Genomic DNA, 21,054 nt, shown 5'->3' with positions numbered 1-21,054 from the left:
ACACCCTCTGCAGGGTGCTAGAGGGTTCATGGGAGTTTGCCCAACTGGTCCACATGTGTTTTGTGGACCTGGAGAAGGCATTTCACTACGTCCCTCGTGGTGCCCTGTGGGGGGTGCTCCAGGAGTACCGAGTCGGGGACCCTTTATTAGGGGCCATCCGGTCTCTCTACAAGTGGAGCAGGACCTGTTCCCGGTGAATGTTGGACTCTGGGAGGGCTGCCCTTTGTCACCGGTCCTGTTCAAAACTTTTATGGACAGGATTTCTAAGCGCAGCCAAGGGCCGGAGGAGGTCTGGTTTGGGGAGCAGTGGATTTCATCTCTTTTTTTGCGGATGACGTGGTCTTGCTGATCCCCTATAGCCAAGACATGCAGCATGCGCTGTGGCGGTTCGCGAAGCGGCTGGGATGAAGATCAGCTCCTCCAAGTCCGAGGCCATGGTTCCCGATGGGAAAAGGGTGGCTTGTCCTCTTCAGGTTGGAGGGGAGTTCCTGCCTCAATTGGAGGAGTTTAAGTATCTTGGGTTTCTGTTCACGAGTGAGGGAAGAATGGAGCAGGAGATCGACAGATGGATCGATGCAGCTCTAACAGTAATGGGGATGCTGTGCCAGTCCGTTGTGGTGCCAGTCTGTTTGAAAAGTGAAGCTCTCGATTTACCAGTCGGTCTACGTTCCTACCCTCACCTATGGCCATGAACTTTGGGTCATGACCGAAAGAACGAGATCCCGGCTACAAGTGGCTGAAATGAGCTTCCTCCGTGGGTGGCCGGGCACTCTCTTAGAGATAGGGTGAGGAGCTCGGACATCCGGGAGGGGCTCAGAGTAGAGTTGCTGCTCCTCCACATCGAGAGGAGCCAGTTGAGGTGGCAATGGCATCTATTACCGGATGCCTCCTGGACGCCTTCCTCGGGAGGTGTTCCAGGCACGTCCCATCGGGAGGAGGCCCAGGGGATGGCCAAGGACACGCTGGAGGGACTATGTCTCTCGGCTGGCCTGGGAACGCCTTGGGCTCCCCCTCGGAGAAGCTGGAGGAGGTGTCTAGGGAGAGGGATGTCTGGGTATCTCTACTGAGTCTGCTGCCCCCGCCACCTGGTCCTGGATGAAGTGGAAAATGATGAGTACGAGTACTTACTCACTTTCACTGTGCTAGAGTTGTCTATATGTTCAATTTAAGCTGAAAAGAATAAAACGCCCAAGAACCGCCTAAGAAGAAATGTTCAAGTTAAGGAGATGAAATACAATTATTTTTATTTAATATTCTATTTCTAATATTCAATTCTATTTTTGCTAAGACTTTTGACTGAGGGGGTACCCCTGGTATAACAAAATGGCTTAGGGTGTACAGAAGTAAAAAAAGGCTGGGTATCACGCAAACTTCATGGTTTCATCAATGAAAATATTCTCTAACACTGTGGATTGGTGGAGTCCTAATACCCAGAATCGGCCCTGTTGCCTTTTACCCAATTGATGTCAGTGAATTTGTTTCTCATCTGTTTCTGAATTTCTCAAGATCAGGGAATGATGTGTTGCTTTTCCAGGTCTTTTAGGCCACTTCATGTTGTCAGAGGGTTAGTAATACTGAACTCACTTTTCCAAATAATGTGGTTAATCACAGTTTATTGATGATTTAACAACACTGGACTACTTTTTCACAAAAGGCCAAGCAGGGTTGGAAAGCTTTTGTGTTTTAACTAGTTAATATTAGTTTGATGATCTGAAACCTCTAAGTGTGACAACAAAGCAAAAAAAAAGAAGAAGATATCTAAAGGGGAAAAATACTTTTTTACAGCACTTCTTACATACAGTGAAAAGGGAAGTGTGCCAATGGGGCTTATAAAGTGTGTTGAAGTTTAAACTGTTTGATTCTCACTCAAGGCAGAGTTGATGGCTACTGATTAGGTGATCCCACGTGATTTACGTTAAAGTGACTGCAGTCCAGAATATCTACAGGTCCTTCTCAAAATATTAGCATATTGTGATAAAGTTCATTATTTTCCATAATGTCATGATGAAAATTTAACATTCATATATTTTAGATTCATTGCACACTAACTGAAATATTTCAGGTCTTTTATTGTCTTAATACGGATGATTTTGGCATACAGCTCATGAAAACCCAAAATTGATTCAAAAGATTCCTGAGGCCTTTAAAACTCCCAGCCTGGTTCATCACTCAAAACCCCAATCATGGGTAAGACTGCCAACCTGACTGCTGTCCAGAAAGCCACTATTGACACCCTCAAGCAAGAGGGTAAGACACAGAAAGACATTTCTGAACGAATAGGCTGTTCCCAGAGTGCTGTATCAAGGCACCTCAGTGGGAAGTCTGTGGGAAGGAAAAAGTGTGGCAGAAAACGCTGCACAACGAGAAGAGGTGACCGGGCCCTGAGGAAGATTGTGGAGAAGGGCCGATTCCAGACCTTGGGGGACCTGCGGAAGCAGTGGACTGAGTCTGGAGTAGAAACATCCAGAGCCACCGTGCACAGGCGTGTGCAGGAAATGGGCTACAGGTGCCGCATTCCCCAGGTCAAGCCACTTTTGAACCAGAAACAGCGGCAGAAGCGCCTGACCTGGGCTACAGAGAAGCAGCACTGGACTGTTGCTCAGTGGTCCAAAGTACTTTTTTCGAATGAAAGCAAATTCTGCATGTCATTCGGAAATCAAGGTGCCAGAGTCTGGAGGAAGACTGGGGAGAAGGAAATGCCAAAATGCCAGAAGTCCAGTGTCAAGTACCCACAGTCAGTGATGGTCTGGGGTGCCGTGTCAGCTGCTGGTGTTGGTCCACTGTGTTTTATCAAGGGCAGGGTCAATGCAGCTAGCTATCAGGAGATTTTGGAGCACTTCATGCTTCCATCTGTTGAAAAGCTTTATGGAGATGAAGATTTCATTTTTCATCACGACCTGGCACCTGCTCACAGTGCCAAAACCACTGGTAAATGGTTTACTGACCATGGTATCACTGTGCTCAATTGGCCTGCCAACTCTCCTGACCTGAACCCCATAGAGAATCTATGGGATATTGTGAAGAGAACGTTGAGAGACTCAAGACCCAACACTCTGGATGAGCTAAATGCCGCTATCGAAGCATCCTGGGCCTCCATAAGACCTCAGCAGTGCCACAGGTTGATTGCCTCCATGCCACGCCGCATTGAAGCAGTCATTTCTGCAAAAGGATTCCCGACCAAGTATTGAGTGCATAACTGTACATGATTATTTGAAGGTTGACGTTTTTTGTATTAAAAACACTTTTATTTTATTGGTCGGATGAAATATGCTAATTTTGTGAGATAGGAATTTTGGGTTTTCATGAGCTGTATGCCAAAATCATCCATATTAAGACAATAAAAGACCTGAAATATTTCAGTTAATGTGCAATGAATCTAAAATATATGAATGTTAAATTTTCATCATGACATTATGGACAATAATGAACTTTATCACAATATGCTAATATTTTGAGAAGGACCTGTATACAGTGGTGTGAAAAAGTGTTTGCCACCTTCCTGTTTTGTCACACTTCAGATCATCAAACTAATTATAATATTAGTTAAAGACAACACATGTAAACACAAAATGCTATTTTTAAATGAAGGTTTTTATTGTTTAGGGAGAAAAACAATCCAAACCTAAATGCCCCTGAGCCAAAAAGTAATTGCCCCCCCTCTTAAAACATAATTTAACTGTTGTTTATCACACCTGAGTTCAATATCTCTAGCCACACCCAGGCCTGATTACTGCCACACCTGTTCTCAATCAAGAAATCACTTAAATAGGATCTGCCTGACAAAGTGAAGTAGACGAAATGATGCTCAAAACCTAGACATCATGGTGAGATCCAAAGAAATTCAGGAACAAATGAGAAAGAAAGTAATTGAGATCTATTAGTCCTGAATAGGTAATAAAAGCATTTCCAAAGCTTTGGGACTCCAGTGTACCACAGTGAGATCCATTACCCCACGAGGGCAGCAACTACTCATCCAAGAGGTCACAAAAGACTCCACAACAACATCCACAGAAATGCAGGGCTCACTTGCATCAGTTAAGGACAGTGTTCATACGTCCACCATAAAAAAGTGACTTGGCAATAATGGCCTCCATGGCAGAGTTCCAAGATGAACACCAATGTTGAGCGAAAAGAACATTAAGGATCGCCTAAGCTTTTTCAATAATCTTACTGTATTACTGTAGTTCTGTGGTAGCAGCTTGTTGCTCTTTTTCAATAGCTGTTTGATAATTGCTGTTTTTAGGGCCTAGGGGATAACACCTGACAAAAGGGATGTGTTTATTATTTGAATTAAATCAGACGTTATGAAAGGCAAAGCTTTCTTAAGGAAAGCTGTGGTTAAAACATCGAGATAGCAGGAAGAAGAGCTTAGTTGGTGTAAGATTTCTTCTAAATTTTCATAGTTTATTTGGTGAAATTGGGAAACTTTGTCAAAATCAGTTCTAGTTGGAAACAACTTTGGTACTGGACCTGATGTGGATGTGCTGACTGTGCCTCTGATCATTTGGGTTTTTTCAGTGAAGAAGTAAGCAAATTTGTTGCAGGCCCTTGTAGAGTGGACTTCATATGCTACAGTTACAGGAGGGTTTGTTAACCTGTCGACCGTGGCAAATAATGCATGAGCATTGTTAATGTTTTTGCTGATGATCTCAGAAAAGAAAGATTCTCTCGCATTTTCAGTTGTAAGTTATATCTGTGGAGTCTCTCTTTATAGATGTTATAGTGAACCTGGAGTTTAGTCTTTGGCCACATGCGTTCAGCTTTTTGACACTCCTTTCTTTGTCTTCTGACTGGTGGAGTACTTCTCCGTGGAGACTTTTTCTTCTCAGAAACGACCATCATTTTAATTGGAGCAATTGAATCAATAATGTCTGAGATTTTAGAATGAAAGTTGTCTACCAGCTCATCTACAGTGTTACAGGGCAAAGTGGAGGTAGAAGAGTAAATCCAGTTAAAGGTTTCAGTGGCACACAGTGGTTCACACTGAGCACATGAGACAGACGTGACAGAGTCTGGAGACACCGTGGAGAGAGAGATCTGCTGCCTGCAACATCCTTCAGCATGACCGGTTTGACAGTGGGTCAGTAATGGTGTGGTGTGGCATTTTTTTGGAGGGACGCATGGCCCTCCATGTGCTCAACAGAGGTAGCTTGACTGCCATTAGGTACCGAGATGAGATCCTCAGACCCCTTGTGAGACCATATGCTGGTGGGGTTGGCCCTGGTTCCTCCTAATGCAGGACAATGCTAGACCTCATGTGGCTGGAGTGTGTCAGTAGTTCCTGCAAGATGAAGACATTGAAGCTATGGACTGGCCCGCCCGTTCCCCAGACCTGAATCCGATTGAGCACATCTGGCACATCATGTCTCACTCCATCCACCAACTTCACGTTGCACCACAGACTGTCCAGGAGTTGGCAGATGCTTTAGTCCAGGTCTGGGAGGAGATCCCTCAGGAGACCATCCGCTGTCTCATCAGGAGCATGTCCAGGCGTTGTAGGGAGGTCATACAGACATGTGGAGGTCACACACAATACTGAGCCTCATTTTGACTTGTTTTAAGGACATTACATCAAAGTTGGATCAGCCTGTAGTGTGTTTTTCCACTTTAATTTTGTGTGTGACTCCAAATCCAGGCCTCCATTGGTTAATAAATTTGATTTCCATTGATGATTTTTGTGTGATTTTGTTGTCAGCACATTCAACTTTGTACAGAACAAAGTATTCAATGAGAATATTTCATTCATTCAGATCTAGGATGTGTTATTTGAGTGTTCCCTTTATTTTTCCGAACAGTGTATATACAGTATATATCTATATCTATATCTATATCTATATCTATATATATATACACACATATATATATATATATATATATATATATATATATATATATATATATATATATATATATATAAAGATAGATAGATATATATCGAGCCACAGACTGTGAGACAAAGACCTCAGTAGTAAGACTGTTTCCAGGAACACCCTGTTGTTTCACCTCAGTGTTGCAGATCAAACAGTTGATCTGCAGAAAAGCACTTCCTGCTTCTTCGAAATTTCATGTCATCTTGGATGTTAGATCTGTTTTCCTCAAAGAAACTATGGCGTTTGCTCAGAATAAATTTAAGAATTTATATGATGAATAAAATAAAGTCCAAAACTGTTAAAATATGATGCCTTTATTCTGTTTTTTCACACACTGTCAGTGAAGATCAAGTGTTACAACTTGTTGTGCTGGTTTTTTATCTCAAACTTGAAACAGGAAACAGCTCAAATGTAAGCTTCTGTGTGTTCAACTTCCCTTTGTATTGTGTGACACAATCATTAAGAGGACCACAACCGTTGACTGCAGCTATACCTCAGTAGGTAAATCCTCTTACAGCAACCTAAGTCTTGTTGCTTTCTAAAGCTATTGACATTTTTATAGTTTTATAGTTTTATACCTGATGAGTAATGACGCTACTTCTGAGTTTTTTGTGCGTCTGAAAACCGAGGTAAAGATAGATGATGCACTGCTGGTTTAATGATACATTCCATTAAACTGGCACTGACATTTGTATCCTCTTTTTGTGGTTCAGTTCTTCAGCTGAAACTGCAACAAAGAAGAGCCAGAGAAGGATTGCTGCGCTGTGGGGTCATGCCTCGTAAGTTCAATCTTTTTTATATAAATAATGTTGGCATTGTTCTAGATACAAGTGTGGTTCACTTTTATGCAGATGATAGCATTATATATGTAATGACACCATTTTTCCAAGCAATAACAGACTCTGTTCAGACTGCAGTTGAACCTTTTCAAACTCTAGCCAAATACATGCCAAAATAAATAGTTTTCACATACTCCTGCTCAATAACTGCTGAGGTTGCAGTTACTACAGTAAATCTTCTTTTTGGTTTTAGACTATTGTCATATGTTGCTCTACGTTGAGTAACATGTGTAAAAGCAAGGACTCACCTTTGCAAAATTCATTAATTGATAATTATGAAATTGTTATCGCTCAGAAAAAAACCCTCATATTTAAATTTTTGCTAAAGCCAAAGCGCTGATGGGCAAGTTACCACAAATATATCTGCAGTCTGCATAAATACAGCTCCGTACAGCTTTAGTTGTGTCACAGTGATTATTGTGTTTGTTTTTGTCTTTTTGTAATACAGTCTATGTATTTATGCTTGACAAGACATTTTTATAGCTTATCCTGACCAGGCAGATGAAATGGTGTAACTCAACTGGACATTATTCGTTAAATAAAATAAAGTTAATTATTTCATCACAAATTCAAACATTCATGGGCTAAGTCTGGATTAAGCATAAAACACACATTGTTATATAGTATATGTACATACAAGGGTTGGACAATGAAACTGAAACACCTGTCATTTTAGTGTGGGAGGTTTCATGGTTAAATTGGACCAGCCTGGTAGCCAGTCTTCATTGATTGCACATTGCACCAGTAAGAGCAGAGTGTGAAGGTTCAATTAGCAGGGTAAGAGCACAGTTTTGCTCAAAATATTGAAATGCCGACAACATTATGGGTGACATACCAGAGTTCAAAATAGGACAAATTGTTAGTGCACGGCTTGGTGGCGCATCTGTGACCAAGACAGCAAGTCTTTGTGATGTATCAAGAGCCACGGTATCCAGGGTAATGTCAGCATACCACCAAGAAGGACAAACCACATCCAACAGGATTAACTGTGGACGCAAGAGGAAGCTGTCTGAAAGGGATGTTCGGGTGCTAACCCGGATTGTATCCAAAAAACATAAAACCATGGCTGCCCAAATCACGGCAGAATTAAATGTGCACCTCAACTCTCCTGTTTCCACCAGAACTGTCTGTCGGGAGCTCCACAGGGTCAATATACACGGCTGCTATAGCCAAACCTTTGGTCACTCATGCCAATGACAAACGTCGGTTTCAATGGTGCAAGGAGCGCAAATCTTGGGCTGTGGACAATGTGAAACATGTATTGTTCTCTGATGAGTCCACCTTTACTGTTTTAACCACATCCGGGAGAGTTACGGTGTGGAGAAGCCCCAAAGAAGCGTACCACCCAGACTGTTGCATGCCCAGAGTGAAACATGGGGTGGATCAGTGATGGTTTGGGCTGCCATATCATGGCATTCCCTTGGCCCAATACTTGTGCTAGATGGCGGCGTCACTGCCAAGGACTACCAAACCATTCTTGAGGACCATGTGCATCCAATGGTTCAAACATTGTATCCTGAAACCGGTGCCGTGTATCAGGATGACAATGAACCAATACACACAGCAAGACTGGTGAAAGATTGGTTTGATGGACATGAAAGTGAAGTTGAACATCTCCCATGGCCTGCACAGTCACCAGATCTAAATATTATTGAGCCACTTAGGGGTGTTTTGGAGGAGCGAGTCAGGAAACGTTTTCCTCCACCAGTATCACGTAGTGACCTGGCCACTGTCCTGCAAGAAGAATGGCTTAAAATCCCTCTGACCACTGTGCAGGACTTGTATAAGTCATTCCCAAGACGAATTGACGCTGTATTGGCCGCAAAAGGAGGCCCTACACCATACTAATAAATTATTGTGGTCTAAAACCAAGTGTTTCAGTTTCATTGTCCAACCCCTGTATATTTCCTCCTAATACACCATTTGTTTATTTAGATATTCACTGTACCACAGACACACTAATAGACAGTTTTTTCAGGGTTGGTCTAAACAAATACAAGCATTGATTTCTTGCTTCATATGAATGTTATGAATGAAGAGTATGTTGAGCTTAAACTTTTTAAAGATTTTAAATCCTGTTAACAACATAAAATATCTGATTATTGATGGCATTTCATCCACTTCTTAGTGCCCTGGGCAATATCCTCTTCCCGCCATCCCCCAACCAATCAAAATGCAGGAAATCATCTAAGTATCTGGAGCCAGATAAAATGCAGTCTATTCCTATACAAAGCATGTAATAGAGTCTCCTTATTCTAAGCAGAAAGTGGGTAGCGCCTACTCAATTTACTGGGGTGCCAATTCCCCATTGACTGCACATGTGCTTAAGTAATAGAAAACAGAAAAGAATTGTTCATGGCACAATTGATAAATAAACAGATCATAAACAATCCCATCAAGGCTTCAAACTGCTGCTTTTCTAACCTCCTGTAACAGTTAGCCATTCTGCAGTGCTAATAGTACAGCATTTTTCTCTTAGCATCTGCACTTATTAAGAACACATTGTTTTGTGTCTTGTGTAAAACTATTTTAGCTCCAGCAGCATCTCACTTATTAGACGGATACAAGCGGAGCATTGAATCCATCTAATAAGTCTAATTGTATTCGTCCATCTTCTGCATTATTTTTATGCATATGGCAGTAGAAAAATATAATAAATTTAAATTTTGATCTTTCAAATTGTCCTCGGCATTTAACCCTTCCCTTAGGGAGCAGTAGGCTGCCATGGTGCGACGCCCATGAGCATTCAGGGACCCAGAGTGGTAGGCTGTGGCTTAGCCCTGCTCTCAAACCATTAGGTAACCATTCGCACATAAACCACACATATTTCATGATCAGAGAACTTGTGGACGCGTATCCACACGCAACAAATGACACATTACTACCTGTAATGGTGAGGGCAGTGTGGTGCAGTTTAGCTCATATACAAATAGATAAAGAAACAAAGACAAAAACGATAACAGAAATAGCAGAACTTCTTTATCCACATGTTGGGATGTATCTGATGACCACACAAACCACTTCTGTCTATTGCGGTGTCTCTCTTCATCTCTCTCTCTGAGAACACACAGTATCAAGATCTCCTCCACTGTCGCCATGTTTGTGATTGCCTGTAACTTTCCTCTCAATTGGAACCTCAGAACTGCCCTCCAGTGGCCACATTGCTTAACAACTATAATGATGTAATAAACTTATTGAAGGCATGAGAGCAGTGACTATACCTTAGAATAAATGGAGCATATATGGGCCTTTATACTTAATACAATAAGGTGGGGGGCAAAAGGAAGGGTACACTTAATGTTAAATTACCATAAAATAGAAAATAGGTTGCATTTAAAAGAAAGAAACATTCATAATCAGTATGCTACATTGTAAGATTATATGAATCAATTTCATACTGATATTTAAGGTAATTCAATAAGTCTTTTAACACGATAAGACTGTTCCCTCAGTAGTTAAATGTGCAAAAAAAACCTTAGTACCTGACTGTAATCCAGGTGCTCTTACTTCAGGTTGAGGTTTTTCTTTCAGTCAGCACCGTGAGAATTACCTTCAACTGTTTCTGGTCTGAATGGGATTGTGGTAAAGACAAGGCCACTGTCTCCTGCTAGACAGCAGTTTCAGTCTTCAAAGCGAGGCACATAAAAGTATTGCAGCAACTACGGATATGAATATTCAGAAACTGCTTTCACGCTGTTTGTGAGATGATTTTCCATTTCCCATTAAACCACAAAATGTTATGTTTCAGCTGCTTGCAGAGCTTTTAGCTCTGTTCGAAGCAAACCCCACCTTTCGATTTCATTAATTTTCATTACAAAGCACTTTAGAAAACGTATTAATATGCTGTTCCCTGCATGCATTAATGCAATCATATTCTCGCACATTTTGTATAGATTTAGAACTTCTTTGAACTATAATTATTGCCATCCTTTCTCCCTTTTTATCCATACATCTGCTCATTTAAGCCCATTGCCATTATTTATTTGAATGAATGGTGAATTCAGTCTTTATCCTCTACAGTTGTTCCTCTGCATTCAACTCACTGCTATTCAGCAGTATAAACACATGCTGATTACTTCTTCCTTGGTAGATGTGGCAGGCTCTTATCTTAGCTGGCAGACAGAAGTAATAATAATGCTTAGATTAGTTAGAGTGCTTAAAAATGAGATGCATGGAATGTAATTTGCTACTGTTAACAATGACAAATGTAAAAGTTAAGGTTTTCATCATCAGTGGATTGAGAAAGTCTCTGTTCTTATCCATGTCATTTGTTCACCCTTATTGTGGAAACTGGCAAAGATGAAATGACAATGGTTTGTTCACATGCCTTTCTATTGGCAAACATATTTTTGTTCTTTCTATGCAAAGCCTCAGTATTTGTGTCAAACCTAGTTGCATTACTTGGGAGAATTTAGCTTTTGTTTTGAATTCAACTAACTATAGAAGCTCATTTTCAGATAAAAAGGTTTCAGTTGTTTTGTAAAATTAAGAAAAAAACTTCCCCAGGGTTAAACAACAAAAAACATTATTCAAATAGCTTTTTTCTAGTTTTGCCACCTAAGTTCTTTTTTGCAGTCATGTTTTGATATAGTTTACCCACATTCTGTCTCCATCTGCATCCATCCTGAACTTTGTACAAGATTTAAAATTTACTTCACCTTACTTCATAATACTTTGTAACAAACAAGCTGTATGTTCTTGTGATTTAAAATAGGTCTTGGCCACATGTTCTCCAGGCTTTATTTGCCGTGGACTTCACCTGCTTTGTAATTCATTTTGTCTGGTCCCTGTACCTTACTTTGGCAATATATAGTGCAATTTAAGCTTCAATATGAGGAACAGATGACAAAAAGCAGAGGTTCGAAGCCAAAAAAGACAGTAGATGAACAGTTTCTGAAAGTGATCTCTTAAAGAAGTAGAACGTCCAGCAAACACCTGATATAGGGCCTGAGAGAGGTGTCGTCCTTTAGCTGATCATATTCTATAAGATTATTTACGTATCAGAGATTTATGGCTTATGCCAGACTAACAATAACTGAAACTGATTAAAAAGCAGCGTGTAAAATCTATACACATTCACACTGTTGCCAAAAATATTTGCTTGTCTGCCTTAACAAGGTTTAGGATTGTGTTTATAAGAATTTTTTACCATTCTCCCAGAAGCAAATTTGGTATGTCAGACACTGATATTGGACTAGAAGGTCTGCATTTGCAATCCAGTCAAGTACCTACAACATAAACCTCTCTGCACCAAGCATTACACTTGACACAAGGCAGTCAGGCAATTGCTGTTCTCATGGCAACTGCCAAACCCATTGGATTGGCAGAAGGGGAGGCATGGTTTGTCACTCCAGCACTCCAGAAAACACATCCCGACTGGTTCAGTTACGGCTTTACATAACAGCATTCAACGCTTCGTATTGTGCTTGGAGACTTGGAGCGGCTTGGCCATGGAGGTCCATTCTGTGAAGCTCTCTATGCACTGTTCTTGAGCTAATCTCGATATCACATTTGAGTGGAGTTGACTGAGGAATATTTAGTAATGAGGACATTTCTTGGCTGGCTGGACCTACCTACCCTAGTTACCTACCTATCTACCTACCTACCTACCTACCTACCTACCTTTAAATAGGTATTTTTGGGTCCTAAACTGACAAAGGACTAACTGGATTTTTTTATGTTGACTTTCATCATTAGAGCAGGCCATAAACCCCATATTTTGTAGGTTTTCTGCTGGTGCACTTTAAATTCTTGAGGTTGTATAGTGCGTGGTAGAGCTGTCATGACACACTGAATTGGGAGTGTGACTTTTCCCCTCGCTTATTTTTGCACCTCACAAAAAAAGCTAAGGTTTATAGACATGCAAAACAACTCATGGTTCACACGCAGGTACATTTGATGATCTAAATTAAACCTTACAACAGAACAAGACTGAGCTAATCAGCATGCAAGTCAACCTGTGTTTTTGAGTGTTATTTCAGATGTACTTATTTCTTCTGCATGTCATCTTCTCTGAAGTACTAGATTCACTCTCTGAAAGAAGCAGAGCGTCTGATATCTCTGATCTTTGGATTTTGTGACATTTACACAGTTTAAACAGCTGACCGGACGGGCAGTAAAGTAGAATGTAGAAAATGCTTTCAGTTCACACACAAGGGAAAACAGAGGACAGTAAGCAGCAGAGTGAACATCAAAAGACCATCAAGACCAGAGCAATGATGCTGCTGGATGTTTTCAAAGTTTAAACATCAGCAATGTTGGTTATTTACTCAAGCACATAATGGGGTCTTTTTCTCTTTGACCTAAACCCAGCCCTCGCTGTTTTTCCCTCTGCATATTCCCTTTGGTCTGCTGGTCTTTTTATTTTTCTCTTTCAGCAGTCTCTTTTCAGTGTATCGTACCTCCTTCTGTTTTAGGGTTAACCTTCATATGCATTTCTATTTCTTTTTTTTTCTTTCTTTTTTACCGTGTCCTGTCCGGCAGAGTATCGCTCAGAATTGTTGCCTGAGTGCCAGGAAATTGCCCAACAGATTTACTTTCACAAGCAGAGCATCACAGCTAATGCTTTAAAGGTCTGCTTGATATTTATAAAAGAAACTTTATTATAAACTTCTTTGGGAATATTTCAATTGTTACGGACATGGAGACTGAAATGAAAAGGAAAAAAGAGAGAGCCGTCCACGCCCGAGCAGATCCAGCCATGGACCCAGAGGCCCAAGACCCCGGGATACACCACCCCCCAAGGAGAGGCCCGACAGAGCCCAGGGGGCCAGGCCCCGGCAAGCAGCCACCGGGAGTGAGCCAGCCCACACCAAAGCACCCGGCGGCGGACACCGAGAATGCATTTCTATTTCTTCCATTTTTGAAAAGCTGACTCCCTGCTGCTCTATCCATCACGTGCACAACTCATTTCCACCCTCACCACTGACAGTCAGGTTCTCCCCGTGAAAGAGTGAGGGGTCTAAGAGGGGCTGATGTTTCTAGGGAGTGCAACACCAGAGTGACAGTGTGCAGTGACGTGAACTGAGGCTTGAGAAGGTACCCGGAGTCTTGCTATGGAGTTGCTAATCCAGTCATATAGCTGTGGACATGTCTACAGGGCAGAGAGACATGACTGGGACAAAAACACATTATCTGCAATGAGCTCCAGTAAATTTGGCTTGACTGAGACCATGAAATTGCATTACCAGTATCTTTGATGACCTACTGACCTCATGGTTAGCCACTGCAAAATTATTGAAAACTTAATTAGTGAAAATGTTTGGGAAATTTGGTGATTGTAAAAAAAAACTAAACTGAAATGTCAATGCTGACATATTACTACACGTCTTCTAGATGTTGACTACTGCATGTTGACATATGAATACTAGCTATTTATGCAGAGAGACCATCTGAAGTTTAATAATCCATGTGTAAGTTTTATGCCATGATATCCTTGATAGCCATGATAACCTTGAGTAAAACACATGGATTTCAGCAAATATCTATACCATGATCTAACTGTCTTAATTTAAAACAGAAAAGCCCCAATTATTCCTAACGTTGTAAAAATATAACAATAATACACAATATTATTCTTTTTGTTTGTTTTTTATATAAACACACTCACGAAGAGTGAGCCATTATGTACTGATGACAATGGTTTACCAGATATGAGTTTCTTTCAGCTATAAAATCAAAGTCTAAATTCTACTTCATTCACAAGCACTGAGATGTAATATAACCTGTCAGCTAAAAATGTATGTAGACAGTCCACTCTGTTTGGTGTCACTATTTAAAGCTGCGCTACAGAACCTTACATTGGTCACTTAGTTCAACATTCTGCATGTGTTCAGGTATACCAACCAACACAAGGCTGCACCAGATATTGTTGGTATGACTACAGGTATATTTACATACAAACTTACATGTGGAAGCTGCACAGTTCCCAGAGGTTTAGCTGCTTTAGTTATGTGTTTTGGACAGAAGGCTTGTTTTCACCGGATTATTGATTGATTGATTACTTTATTCAACAGACTCATGGTCCACAAGAAAACAACAACGATTAGATTAGATTAGATTTCCACTTCGAGTGATTTCTGTCCTTTTCTTGTAGCAGCTCTCAGAACCACTTCCCAAAGTACAATGTACTTCCTTCTGTTGTTGTGCAAGGTACACAAGGATGTAGAATGATAGCAGACATCTACTATCCCGATATAGTAATGAGGCAAAGCTTTGGCTATAAAAGAACAATAATTGTGCCAATCAATAAATCTATTTGTACTTGACTGTTGAACGAAAGATCCATTTGGAGCTATTTTGCTCTCCTCATGTATATAAATAGGCACATGGCCATCTTAATGCCTTCTGTGCTTTTCTCTCAGTTAATGTCTTTATTTTTCCAGCACTTAAGAGCTCATCTGCCTTCCACGAGCAGAGACGGGGCTTGGAACAAGCACAGGTGAGTGCATCACCCTCAGAGCAGTCACTAAAGTTAAAACGGGTTCACTTTTTGTCTTTAAGAGGCTTAGTCAGAAGTGAAATCGTTCCAAAGACTCTTCAATATTCTGGGTTATACATAATATGGGTTAGCTCAGAATATGAATAATATTAGAGGAGCAAAAGGGTTCCAAATAAATTTATTCATAAAATCTGCGATTGCAGCACAGTTACTTTCTCTGCATTTAAAAGATGGAAATGGAGAGACACTATTTGACACAAATTCATATAAATTGCACCTTTGGTTACCAATTTGTGAAGCATTTAAACTAATACAGCATTGGACGATTTGTTAAAGTAATAGAGTAGACAGCTGTAAGTGGACAGCTGAAATAAATTGAAAACAATTTAACAGCTGTCAGCTGAATCATTAAGGACACTATTTTGCCAAAAGTGTTGAGGTGCCTGACTTTACACACACACATGAACTTTAATTACACCTTATTCTTAATACATGGCCGTTAATAATTTGGCTCACCCTGTGGAGATCCAACAGACGTTTGTAGCCAGTGTGTTGCTTTTTATGTAATTAGATAATCGTAATATTTCTTTTGCAGACCGGGCATTGTCATAAAAGGAAGAATAGGAGTGGGTCAGAATGTCCTGAGGCAATCAGGATGCACATCTTGGATGGTAAGTGACACATTGTACCCCAACATCCCCTTATATCAGGCCAATCTGAAAAACATTGATTAAAGTTTAGGATCCCATTCTTTCGCTTAAAAAATCTCCTTGTCTGTTTTGTCTATTCTCTAGAGAAGTCTGCAAAACCACTTCTTCAAGCCAAGCAGCTTCAGCAGAAGAAAGTTCGCCTTGCTAATGATTTAAACAACAAGATTGCCCACCGACCAGGGCCAATGGAGCTGATTCACAAAAATATCCTACCCGTTGACTCATGCTTCAAACAGGTCATCGTAGGTAAGCAATACTAAGGATTCTTTTTAAAGGCAAGCCTTGATTACAAAATTAAATAGTGTTTAGTGCTTAAAGGCTCAGAATGAACAACATATCTTTAGAAACTGTCCACCAAATACTGAAAAAATATCTAACTATTTATCATTTGGGAAATGGTATCCAACTAAATGGCAAGTGAAGGCGATCAAATCTTAGTGTAACATTTTAGGTAATCTTGTAAATCCAGGGAGTGAATGTGATGTATTTTATTTAGGCTAACTATGTTAGCTTTACAACTTAAAGAAACCAGAAAATAATATGATTCAGGATCTTCTCAGATTTCCATCATACATCTAGGAAGTCCACTTGATGCTTTTCTCCAGCAATCTTTTCATGAATGCAGGATCTCTTCTTTCCCGTACTCTTTCTACTTACATGTTTGTGCACTACCTGTGCAATGCCTGAGAAACCCTAACACTTTCACAGCCTCGTGAAGTATGACACCTAAGGGGAACTTGTTTGTCAAGAAGATTTGTTTCCATTTCAAATAGCTAAAAGTCATATAAAGGCATATTGCAAAACAGAAATTTGTTATTCAGCATTTTGAAAGAGCCTTGTCCTGTTTAAACCTGAGGCATTTAGTTTGGTGTGCTCCTGACTTTTGAGGTGAAAGTGAACATAAGGGTAGGATTGAAATAGATATCCAAGGTCTTCAGAAAGAAGATTGTAGCATAACAACTTATGACTCAGTTGGGGCTTTTATCAGATCACCAAAAAATTTGAAATTAGCCTTTCCACTGTGCAGAAAATAGTCGCATAGAATATTTAAAATAGTTGCCAACATGCCCACATCTGCCCATCCAAGTGAGTTCACCCTGAAAGCAGATCGCAAGATCGCAAGATGCTAAACCCTAAAATATCACCACAGAAGCTACAGCTGGCTCTCTATCATTGATATGAAAGGTTATGCATGTACAATCAAGCAAAGACTGCCCAAGATTAACTCTTATGTGAAGAGTACAAGTAGGAAGCGTTTGCTCTCTGAGAATACCAAGAAGGTCAAATCAAAATGAAGTGAAGTGTATGGAGGTAAATTTGTCTCAATATTATTCAATCAAACAAAAATTAATCTCAATCAAAAAATATTAAGTTGTGATCAAAACTTTCAGAGTTGTAACCTTTTTTTTTTTTTATGGAATATTTTATTTTGGGGAGAAAAATAATTATTTGAAAAAACTTTTTTTTGATTAAAATGACTCATTTTTTCTCATGAAGAGAAAAAAGTTATTTGCAAAACATAAACTTTTATTTGCGCATGTCAAAAATCTTTGGTTTGGTTTTGATGCTCTCTGTTTTTGGTTGAACTCAACGAATTTTGAGTGCTGGGAACATGAACATCCTGGGCGGGGCCTAAAGACGAACGCTGTAAGACGTTTGCCTATTGGTTAGCGCTGACTAAAGCGGCAGACTCTGATCCCCCGCACCTCTGAACTTCTGTTCGAACTGCAGGACTTGTACAGAAGAAACCTGCGGTCAAGTGAGCCGACAGTCAGAAATACGCGGTCATCCCAGCCGACACTAGCTCTCTCTTAAAGATTAGCGTCGGACGGCATTACGGTAATGGAGCAGAAAGGACCCTGATCCTGGCAACGGTTGAGAAAATAAGAGGAAAACAGAAAAGAAACCTACAGAACATTTATATTAATTACATTTTTACAACTTTCACATTCATGTTTTATATAAAATAATAAATATTTAATATTTTACTGTACAGTTTTGGAGAAATACCTTGTCAAAGTACCTCAAAATGCTTAACCAGCACATGCTTTTGCTTAACTTTGAGGAATTTATTTCTCCAAAACCATGAGAGGTGACAACACAATCTCTTCAGATTTTATTAGAGGGTTATCTATATTATAATCAGAATTAATATTTCATAATTTTACTGTAAAGGTTTGGAGAAATACACAATTACCCCAAGTGTAGTATAAAACAGAATCCATGTCGGGCAGATGGCATCCCATAATCCTGTGTGCTGTCCTCACCACCCGTGATACTTCTTTCCTCTCCTGTGCAGTTCCCTCACCACACTGTCATGCTGAGACACAGAGTGCTTTCCACCGTGGCCCTGTAGACATTTGTAAGCAGCCGAGGAGAGAGAACAGTCTGTTTTGATGTCCTGATGAAGAAGAGCTGTTGTACCTTCTTCAACAGGCGAGGGGTGTTTCCAGTCCCTGGAGAGGTCAGAGTAGACTGGATGCTCTTGCACTTTAAGCTGTCCAGACCACTTCCCAGGATCTCATTGACCTCACCAAAAAGAAGCGTTTGTCGTACTTTGTTGGGGTAGTTGTGTATTTCTCCAGAAATCTACAGTGAAATTATGAAATACTAATTCTGGTTATAATATAGATGACCCTCTAATATAATCTGAAGAGATTGTGTTGTCACCTCTCTTGGTTTTGGAGAAATAAATTCCTGAAAGTGGGACAAATGTATATAATGGTTGAGCATTTTGAGTTATTTTGACAAGATATTTCTCCAAAACTGTACAGTGAAATATTAACTATTTATTATTTCACATAAAACATGAATGTGAAAGTTGTAAAAATGTAATTAATATAAATGTTCTGTAGGTTCCTTTTCTGTTTTCCTCTTATTTTCTCAACCGTTGCCAGGATCAGGGTCCTTTCTGCTCCATTACCGTAATGCACCTTGTATGCGCTGCGCTAATCTTTAAGAGAGAGCTAGCGTCGGCTGGCGTGACTGGCGTTTTCTTCTGTACAAGCCCTGCAGTTCGAGCGGCCGCATTAGTCAGTGCTAACCAATAGGGAAACATCTTACAGCGTTCGTCTTTAGGCCCCGCCCAGGATGTTCATGTTTCCAGCACTCAAAATTCGTTGAGTTCAACCAAAAACAGAGAGCGTCAAAACCAAAAGAGCGAGTCATAACCAAAGATTTTTGACATGCGCAAATAAAAGTTTATGTTTTGCAAATGACTTTTTTCTCTTCATGAGAAAAAATTTGTCATTTTAATCAAAAAAAGTTTTTTTAAAATATTCCATAAAAAAAAAAAAATTGTTACAACTCTGAAAGTTTTGATCACAACTTAATATTTTTTGAGTGAGATTAGTTTTTTTTTCATTGAATAATATTGAGACAAATTTACCTCCATAGAGGTGCTGGAAGAGAACTTAGACAAAAACCATGATCTTTGGGACAATGAATAAAGAATAATTTAGTGAGTCTAAAACTAAATTATTTTAGACACCATAACAGAGTACATGTTTGCCATAAACCAAATACAACATTCCTGGAAAATGACCTGGCGCCCACTGTGGTGGAAGTGTCGTGGAGGTGGAAGTGTCATGGTTTGGGATGCTTTGGAGCAACAGGAGCTGGCCAGCTCGCCATCATGAAATTCACCACAAATTCTATCTTTGTATCAGGGGGTGTTTGAGAAAAATGTGAGGCTATGTTAAAAAAAATAAATAAAAGAAATAAGCTGAAGCAGAACTGGTCCCTGGAACATCTAAATAACCAAAAACATACCAGCAAATACACCTTGGACTGGATGAGAATAAAGAAATGGAAAGTGTTGGACTGAGTCAAAGCACAGATCTTGATTAAAATAATCTCGTTAAAATGCAGTGGGGTGGCTTGAAACAGACTGTAAATGCAAGAAACCCCTCAAACATATCACAGCTGAAAATGAAGAACAGGGTACACTATCCCCAGATTAATGTCAGAGACTGGTAGATGGCTACAAGAAGATTCTTAATGAAGGTATTTCAACCTGAGTGGCTATCACTATTAGGAGGTTGGGTGCCCTAACTTATTCCTGCATTTTTGTTGTTTTTGTTTCTTTAATTAGTAAAACAAGTTAATGTTTTGTTATCTGAGTACAGTCAAATCACTTTGATCCCATAAACAATGAAAAAAGATTAGACATCGATATGGAAAAATTTTTTAACACATGGGATTAACATTTTTTTTCATAACTTTATGTTGGAAAAACAATTTAAAACATGACATGTTGAGTCATGTGTCAATACTTATGAAGATCAGAGGCAGCAGGTTTGATTGTTCTATACAGAAACAGTGCAGAGATTCAGTATCATCATATGTTGCTGTCATCGTTAGACATTAACCACAAATTATGCATGAGCTTTAAAAATGACACAGCTCTGACATGCAAAGATACAACTCTACACACACATACAGACACACACATGCAGCTCAGCAGTAGGTAACCCAGCACATTATTGGATCACAGGATAATAAATCAGCCTCATGTTGTGTTTTCATCATCGCCTGGTGATGATGAATTAATGGCCAGGAGTGTGTTCTACATAACTCTCTCCCTATTAAATAACACACATCTATTACAAAAGAAAACTCACCACAGCAGTCCAGGGGATCGTAGCAGGTGCTGTTATTCCCTAAATCCCAGGAAAGGCTGCTATGATAGGCCTGAGGACGATTTGCATGGACAAGGTGCCTTGGATGTATTGCTGTCCCATAGGATGACTCAACCTATTCAGTGATTGCCAATGTGGAACATTTTGTTCTGGTCTTAACAGGTGCTCTTTAATTTGTACGGTCTCTATTGTTTCAGTACTATTAATTAGTTGCCTGCAAAATAGTATGTGATGAGAAGGTGATCAGAAGCAGCGATAGAAGAAAATTCATCCTAAATATAACTTGCCATGTGTTGCATAGAAACTCCGTGAACTGCCAGCTTCATTTGGCAATAGAATAAGAACTTGCTTTGTGTTTTGTTCTCTCAGGAAACTGTGCTTCATCACAGTTTTAGACCCAGATAATTCAAATAAAAGCAGAATCTGTAGCCCCTAAACTAATTCATTTTTTATTGCAATATAATCTCACTCTAAAATATTGAAAAATATCCGAGCTTTAGTTTGAGCCCATCCATCCCTCCATCCATCCATCCTTCCATCCATCCATCATTGTCT

General features: G+C 39.9%; 1 protein-coding gene across 2 annotated transcripts in view; it reads left to right on the top strand.

The window, feature by feature from the left end:
* The window catches only part of LOC124862296 (myocardin-related transcription factor A-like), a 43,684-nt gene that overhangs the window by 4,438 nt on the left and 18,192 nt on the right, over positions 1–21,054 (top strand). For both annotated transcript variants that reach the window (XM_047356119.1, XM_047356118.1), the window contains exons 2-5: positions 6,584–6,649; positions 15,094–15,149; positions 15,745–15,820; positions 15,944–16,105. In XM_047356119.1, coding sequence (XP_047212075.1) covers positions 6,584–6,649; positions 15,094–15,149; positions 15,745–15,820; positions 15,944–16,105 — 360 coding nt within the window. The remainder of the gene's footprint in view (positions 1–6,583; positions 6,650–15,093; positions 15,150–15,744; positions 15,821–15,943; positions 16,106–21,054) is intronic.

The sequence above is a fragment of the Girardinichthys multiradiatus genome, chromosome X, assembly GCF_021462225.1.
Source record: "Girardinichthys multiradiatus isolate DD_20200921_A chromosome X, DD_fGirMul_XY1, whole genome shotgun sequence".
Taxonomy (NCBI): domain Eukaryota; kingdom Metazoa; phylum Chordata; class Actinopteri; order Cyprinodontiformes; family Goodeidae; genus Girardinichthys; species Girardinichthys multiradiatus.
Note: the sequence above shows the minus strand (reverse complement) of the source record. Positions and strands in the feature narration are given on the sequence as shown.